At 30.1% G+C, this 8,542-nt stretch overlaps 1 protein-coding gene across 1 annotated transcript; it reads right to left on the bottom strand.

Annotated features, from left to right (window-relative positions):
* Positions 1–623: 623 nt before the first annotated feature.
* On the bottom strand, positions 624–8,029 carry LOC148205594 (GDSL esterase/lipase At4g18970-like). The gene is made up of 5 exons (XM_088111432.1): positions 7,777–8,029; positions 2,851–2,975; positions 2,387–2,632; positions 2,028–2,283; positions 624–832 (listed from the first exon to the last, which is right to left on the bottom strand). The coding sequence occupies exons 1-5, from the start codon at positions 8,027–8,029 to the stop codon at positions 624–626; spliced, it is 1,089 nt and encodes a 362-aa protein (XP_087967558.1).
* Between the last annotated feature and the right edge of the window lie 513 nt (positions 8,030–8,542).

Below are 8,542 nucleotides of genomic sequence, written 5' to 3'. Positions count from 1 at the left end.
AAATTCAATATTCTTTAATCAAGGCCACAAGCACATATCCTAAATGAGGAGAAAGAGGCAACATCGGCGCTCGGAATTTCTGCTGGACATGAGACAAGACTGCCACTACGTTCAGTGAGATAGAGAGCAAATCCACAACTTCGAGAGACAGTGAGAGCACGTAGGAGCTTTGATGAAGGCTTCATTGACAACACAATGATCATCTGGTTGAGACGATCAAAATTGTATGATCATCGGTCAAAATTGATGTTCTGGCAACGTTGATGGCGGCGTGCCACAACGACTTTATCGGTAGTAGCAACGTCGTAGTGGACAGGTAGGGGCGACAATTTTTTTTTAAAAAAAAACAAACTATAAATATCATGTTCAATATAGTAAAAACTATGTATGAGATTAGTATTAAATATACATATACGATAATCTTAAAAAAAATAACAAACTAATTAAAAAAATTAAAAATAAAATATCTATATACAATATCAATGGTGACAAAAGTTGTAACTTTATTATAAATGACATTATAGATAAATGAGATGACTTAAATATAGCAGTGTGTACTAATGATAGAATAAAAATCAAACAAGTTTACATTTATTGAAGTCTATAGGTTTTATACTTTTTCTTTATAGCTTGACAAGGTGACTGATATCCATTGGGTACGCAGCATTGGAATTTGTATCGTTATAAGCAATTCCCGCATCGGCTTGGTTGACGAGATCAATAGCATGAAATGAATCAAAAAATGGCCATACATCTCTGCTCATGCATGGCTTCTCGTTAGGGATACACAGCCCATTCGACCCAACTTTGCAGCATACATCAGTACCAACCACTACAACAAAATATAACATTAGCTTTTATATTCGGCCTAATCCACTCCTGTACCATGCAAAATATTAATTTTAAAACACTTTCAAATATAAAATTACTTTTAAACTTTTTATTAAATAAATATTTCTATTAGGATAGATTACACGAAAGATAATTCTATTTATTTTTAATATTTATATTTATTTAAGTTAAGATTAATTTAGCATACACTAATTATAAAAAAAAACTAAAAATAAATAAGATTAACATTTGTTTAACTAAGACTAACTTATTTATTTTTAATATTTTATTTACTTAGCATCAGTTTAATTATAAAAAAATATTAAAAATAAATAAGTTAGTGTCTAGTGAATGTTAATTATAAAAAATATTAAACATAAATAAAGTTAATGTGTACATTATTTTTAATTTAATGACCTAGATTTAAAGATGTGTCTTGTTTATAATTTTTTTTTCTTACTTTCAATATAAATTTTACCACATTTATCTTTTTCATTCATATTCACAAATAATCGTGTTTATATATTTCTTCCATACTTATCTCCCATACTTACATTCATCTTCTTCATTCATACTCATCTTTTTCATCCATAGACATTCATCTATATTTTTTCTCATATCTTTCGTCCATATTATTCTTCCTTCTCCTTCTCGTCTCTTTTCTTCATATTCAATTCTTCCATCCACGTTCATCTCCCGTATACATATTAATCTCTTTCATCTATTATATATATTTTTTCATTTATATTTGTTAATACATCTCTATGAACATTTATCTTTTCTGACATTTTCATAATTGCTTTAACGTATGGGATGATGGGTCTTATTACTCCTTTCACATTAGTACATCTTCTGGAACTGAATCTCCTCTACTGGGAATATGTCTTATATAGTATAGTGTACTTGAGAAGTGGTCATTAGAAAATCCTTGTCACCTCCAGACAATCAACTTATGAACATTTTCATTTCTACTCAATATATTTCCACTTGAATCCTTAACATATTATAATACAGTAGAAATTGCAGACATGCATCGTTTGGGTCAGTTATAGTTTTCATATATATATATATATATATATATATAAGTAAATTATACAAAATCAATGCATGTATATGTTAACAGGTTTATCAAACATATCAATTGACTCCTTTGGTATTACTATAGCTTTGGCTGCATAAGAACAAAAGATTGTTACCTTGTACGATGTCCTTAATCGGTCCGGTTAACATCGCTTCAAAAGTGTTAATAAGGATAAATTTAGAATCAGGGAATTCTTCATTGAAACGAACAACTAATGATTTAAGCTTGTCATTGAAAGGTACCACTGCATCATTTTCCTCTTTAACACAGAGTGATCCAGGTTTTCCACGTGCAGAAAGTTCTGCTGGAGTGCAGCCTAAGGGGACTAATCCAATCAAAGCAAACTTCCTTGCTCCAAGTGAACGCAACTCCTACACATAGAAAGAAACAACAGAAGTAGATGACATCATATTATAAATCTTATATATATTGTTATGGAGCTAGATTTGTAAAATTTTAGGTAAATATTTATACCATTAAATTCCTTGAATATTCTTTGACAAGGGCCTTGGCAAACTGGTCAGTTGAAAAAATTTGACTTGAATTGTAATGCTCTGGCAGGAAGTAGTTGTTTATGTAATCATTGCTGCCTATACTAACATAATATAAGCACTTGTTTAGGTGTTCTTTCGCTTTGTCAGAATTCCTCAGTTTCATGGTGATCTTGGAAACTATGGCTTTGTGGTTTGCCACCTGCATTTTCAACGAAAAATGCTCACCCTGCAATACCAAATTCACCAAAAGTAGGTTTTCACTCTTTTGAAGACGAGCAAAACTTAAATGTAAGAAAATCATAAGTGGCAGTTTCCACTGATGTCAGAAACTGGTTTTCCTCTAATGTGGGTTCTCCGATTTAGAGAACTGGAGAAAGTAAATCAAAGTGAAGGTAAAGATGATGCAACATATAATTAGAGAAAGTAAAAGAGAGTGAGCTATACCCAATGTGTGCCTGTCTCGTTGAAAATCCCTGATGCAGCTGATGCGTAATTCACGCCTTTCATTATGTCTGAAACAGTCGTATTTGCAAAGGGAGGAATAAATTCGTCGAATCCCAAAAGCTCAGCTGCAGTTACAAAATTTTAGATCCAACAAAAACGAAAATGAATGTATAAAAGCAAAACACATATCACCTTATTAACCTATTGAATGTGTTCCATTCAACCTAACATGACAAAGTGTACGATGACATATCCAGTTTCAGACAAAATACGTCTGTGTTTTTCTCTTTTTAATCAACCAAGAAATATTACAACAGGTAAATATCTTGGAATTATGGACCTATATAAAAATTTATTGATTATTACAAGGATTTATAATAAAATAAAAACTTAAAGAAATTAACTTGATAAACATTGGTTAATAAAGGAGATTTAGAATTTTGTCTCTGGTTATAAGGTTTTCTCTCGGATAACCATAAAAAAAAAGAGTGAAAGAATAAAAAAGGACAAAGAAATAGATTGGAAAAAAGAAATTAGAAAACAAAAAGATTAAAGAATGTATTCTTATTAGATCTATGTTAGTATCTCTATTTATGTGAATGTGTGAGAATCCTAAACCTTAAGATTTGATAGAGTAATTTTCTAAAATTGAATTAGAAATGTAAGAAAACTACAATGATTTACATGTGGGATGAGAGCACAAGTTCTTAAATTTATGATTCTCCTCTTATGATGTTAGTATATGTTTTAGTATTTTTACATTTGTTCGCTACATTTGTTTAAGTCTTTAATATGTTAAATTCCCTTGACTGAAGTAAATAAATCTTATTTCACTTAGGTGTGTTAGATTTTGATTTGGTTTCCAGTTGAAAAGTTCGTTGCTACCATTTATGTTAGTACCAATGAAAAATCTCATTATAGAGCTTAGGAAAGGCCAATAGACTTAGCTTAAAATAGAAAGTAACATTAAGTATGTTCTTCCCAAATGAAAAAATGCACAAGAATTTATGAAATTTGAGGAAGAGCGCTTTCAAACTACTGACAAGTCTCTGGCTGACATTAATGAATACCTTAATCATAAGTTTGATGGTTCTCATATTATCCATGAACACGTGGTCAAGATGACAAACATAGTATCAAAACTCAAGTTTCTTAGAATGAAAATGCATGAAAGTTTTCTTGTGCATGAGTATGGTCCATTTTAGATGACTATAACACCTTGAAAGACAAATGGAATTTGCATGAATTGCACAATATATTAGTTCAAAAGCACAGTGTTAATAGTTGATTTTAAGTGTTTTTATATCTATATTTTATGAATAAACCAACTCCTCCATTGCTTTTACCTTGTTTTCTCCTCAAGTTCAGTGTGTTTTCATGTTTTCTTGTGTTTCAGTTAGTGTGTGCTTGTTTATCTCTAACCTCTATTTTGAGTATATAAATTAACTCAATAATAAGACATTCTAGTGAAGAAAAACAAATTAAAACTCAAGAAAACATGTTTTGGATAAGAAATTATCATGTTGTTAAATTGCCTAGGGCTAAGCCCCATAATTGTAAGGTTGAGCGCCACCAGCCTTTGCACAAGTAGTGCTAAGCGATGGATAATGGCTCTAAAGTGATGGTTTGACAAAAATCCCTTTTATGTTTTAATTGATTTCACTAAGCGGTGCATCACTAGCATGTCAAAATGGGTCATTTAAACATGTTTATCGCGAGGCTTTGGACATTCTCTTCCTCCCACACCTCATTATTAACCTAAAGCGACTGAGTAAGGCCCTTAAAGGTTGTTTGGGGTGCTGGAAAGCTCTTGCTTCTACTCCTTGGGCCTTCAATCTTCACCCATGGTGTTTTTTCCTATCTCTTCAATTTGTAGAACCCTAAGTTCTTTACCATGGAAGGCTATCATATTTGTTGAGTTTAAATGTAAAATACAAATACTCTTATGTAAAATTGTGTTAATATATATATATATATATATATATATGTGTGTTTTTCCTATTCGAGTTAGTATTTTTATTTGTATGTTTAATGTTTATCTTGCTTGATCACCCATGGCTTGAATTGTAATTCTTGATATGTTTGGAAATATCTTTAAAATCTATACTTGAAATTGAATACCTAATGAATGTTTGTATCTAGGTATAGAACATGGTTCATTAGTAATCTTAGACTCTTGAACTTCATCATGATTTCACTTGTTAAGGATTCAAGGGACTGAAACTTGATGAGTGATCATAGGCTCAGGCTCTAAGGATAATATTTGAATAGGTTTGTGAGTTGATTTTGACTTGAATATGGAATTGAGGTGTTTGTAAATGCATGAGAATAAAGTGGATGGAATATAATCTTGACAATTGTAAATACTCTATGTTGCATTTCGTTATACATAAATTGTTTGATAAAAAAAAATAGTTTCTTATGTTTTTGTGCACTTTATTTTCTGATTAAGTTATGAAAGGAAAAATTGTCATGTTTTGCATAAGTCTCTTGGGAGAGAACAATATTTATCACTTGCTACGCTGCAATCGGTGCATTTTTGTCGTTGGTTTTGCAACCAACAGAGACCAAGCTCAAAAACATAAGAAGTCATTATGTTCATTATGTGAGAAAACAAGGAGTTGGAAAGAAAGTTGTTAAGAAACATGGAACGGGTAAATGACCATTAAAAATTGACGAGTACTTTACTAAAATCTATAAAAAAAATCACAAATTTCATTTATGCAGGAAGTCTAGACATTTCCAAAAGGACTTCCTAAAAAGTAAAGCTTGGTTCAAAAAGAAAGGTGAGCATAATGCTTATGTATGTTTTGAATCAACATAAATGAAGTTTCCTATAATTGAAGTTTTGAGGTTAACAATGAACCTATAGTAGAATAACCACAAGAAATAATATTAAGAAGAAGAAAAGGAAAATTTGTTATTTTGAATGATTATGTGGTTTATCTACAAGAGTTTGAAACTTACTCAGTTTCATTTTCAGAAGTCATTAGTGGTGATCATTTAAAAAGTGATTAAATGCTAGGAAACATAAGCTTTAGTGACACATAATGGTGTATGGGACTTGTGGAATTTCCAAAGGATGTAAGAGACTTAGGTGTAAAAGGGTCTTTAAAATTAAGCGTAACTCTCATGTCAATATCAAATGTTACATGGCTTGACTTATTGTCAAAGGTTTTACTTAGAAATATGATATTGACTATATGAAAACATTTTTGTTTGTTTCTTAAGAAATAATCTTTTAGAATGATAATGGCATTAGTAACTCATGTGATCTTGAGTTACATCAAATGAATTTTAAAATTGTCTTTCTAAATGGGGATTTAGAAAAGCATGTTTATATGGACCAATTAGGGGGTTCATTGAAAAAGGAAAGGCATAGTGTAAACTTAAGAAATCAATATATGCACTTAAACAAGCTCTTCAACAAGGTATCTTAAGCTCAATGATATTATTGTATTATTTGGATTTAAGGAAAACATGGTTGATCGATGTATATATTTAAAAGTCAGTGGGAGAAAGTTTATAATTCTTATTTTGTATGTTAATGATATCTTGCTTGTGACTAATGATCTTGGTCTACTAAGTGAGACTAAGAAGTTTCTCTCTAACAACTTTGAAATGAAATATATATGACATAATATGTGATAAGAATATAAATATTCTATGATAGATCATAAAGACTATTAGATTTGTCTCAGAAAGCATATATTAATAGTTTTAAAGAGATTTGGGATGGATAAATGTTTAGTATCTCCCATTATAATAAAGAAAGGGGACAAATTTAATTTCATGCAATGTCCAAATAATGATTTGGAACGAAAACAAACGGAAGATATCTCTTATGAATTTGTTGTTAGGAGTTTGATATATGTTCAAACATGTAAGGCTAGATATTAGCTTTGCAATTGGTATGCTTATTAGATACCATAGTAATCCAAGACTGGATTATTGCAAAGTTGCAAATAAAATTTTAAGGAAATTGCAAGAAACAAAGAATCACATGCTTACTTATAGGAAATTTGATTATCTTCAGGTGACTGGATATACAAATTCAGACTTGGCCGACTATGTGGATATAGGAAAGTCCACATTTGGCTATGTATCTTTTAGCTGATGAGTGATTTTTCATGGAAAAACATAAAGCATCTCGTCATTGTTGCATCCACTAGGAAAGTTGAATTTGTGGCAGACTTTGAGGTTACAATTCAGGTTAATTGGTTGTGAAATTTGTTTTAGGACTTGGAGTAGTTGATAATATTGTCAAACTGTTGAAAATTTATTATGATAATTCTATAATAGTCTTTTTTTTCTAGAATGACAAGTATTCTAAAAGTGCTAAACATAAGAAATTGAAATATAAAGCAAAAGTTCAAATATATATAGTGTTAATAGATTATATTAATATTAATTTTATGATTGTTGATTGTAACGAAAAAGTTATCACCCAAATTATTTGTTGTTCATGTAGAAAATATAAGCATTGATTATACATGGGAAATGTTAATATTATTATTAGTTTATTTGACCCTCTGAATTTATAAGTTTATGAAATTTGTGTTTCTTTTGTGTATAAGTTATTATGAAAATAAATTATATTATTGTTAAATAACAATATGTTTGAACTTTTCATATTTTTTTATCATAAAGTCATATTAAGAAAGGATAATATACATATTTTATAACCGTATTTTAAATACAGAAACAAATAACACAAATGCAAGCTAAGACCACAGTATAACAGATAACAAATACAAAGTATGTCTATGCATGCACAATTTTTACCTTTATTGGAAGGTGTATCCTTATGTGAGAAATAATATTTTAAGGTTAGAGAAGGTTTTGAATAGTTAGTGAGAAGATGAAACAAAAGTACATAATAATTTTTGGGAGAAAGAATATATATGTGGAGAATTGAATTATTACTGAGTACGTCAACAGTAGTACGGCCGTTGGTAAATCTTCCAGTGGGGCCGTTTGGAAAATCAATCCCATAAGGAGGGTGATTAGCTTTAGCATCAGTTTTTAGATTATTGTTGTTTCCACAATCTGACAGAGAGTCTCCAAATATGAACAAACCAGGTACTTGGGGATTACCTGCAACAACGCAATGTTGTTGCATCTTCGTTGCGCTCAAAAGGAAAACCGCCACTAACCATAACTTGGTTTCAGAAGCCATACCAAAGATAAAATAAACAACAGTTTTCAATGTTCAGATCCAGAATTCTAGGGGAGAAATCCGTTGAAATATTTTGTTTGAGTAACATTTTAAAAAGGCCATATAAATACGTTGATTTTGGAGAGTCAATTTCGTGCACATACTATTAGAAAATGACTGGCACCTAAATCAACAAAAGAAGGTATAACTACAAGTTCGGCATGCCATGAGAAACTTTTCAATTTCAACGAAGTTACTTATAGTTATATCAATATTTAAATAGATATAGAACCAGATTATGTTATTATTTCTAAAAACACATATCACTAACATACAATAAACCGTTTCATAAATAAAGTAATTCTCAAAACCCTTTACATAAAAAACATGAATTGGTCATAATTAATTAATTAAATTATTTTAATAAATAAGCTAATAAAACATATTGATTTTAACATATTTAAGAATTATATATAGGGGTTTGCCAACGCGCTCAGTTGGTACATTTTAATAATAATGTGTACTGGGTTTTAA

The sequence above is a fragment of the Vigna umbellata genome, chromosome 1 (genome assembly GCF_029865625.1).
Source record: "Vigna umbellata cultivar VRB3 chromosome 1, Vumbellata_1.0, whole genome shotgun sequence".
NCBI classification, from domain to species: domain Eukaryota; kingdom Viridiplantae; phylum Streptophyta; class Magnoliopsida; order Fabales; family Fabaceae; genus Vigna; species Vigna umbellata.
This window is presented reverse-complemented; position numbering and strand designations above follow the sequence as displayed.

Coding starts and splice junctions, on each gene's coding strand:
- LOC148205594 (XM_088111432.1), bottom strand. CDS start 8,029: ATGGCTTCTGAAACCAAGTTATGGTTAGTGGCGGTTTTCCTTTTGAGC. Junction 2,633..2,850: donor ACGAGACAGGCACACATTGG/GTATAGCTCACT, acceptor TTGGTATTGCAG/GGTGAGCATTTTTCGTTGAA. Junction 2,284..2,386: donor AATATTCAAGGAATTTAATG/GTATAAATATTT, acceptor TTCTATGTGTAG/GAGTTGCGTTCACTTGGAGC.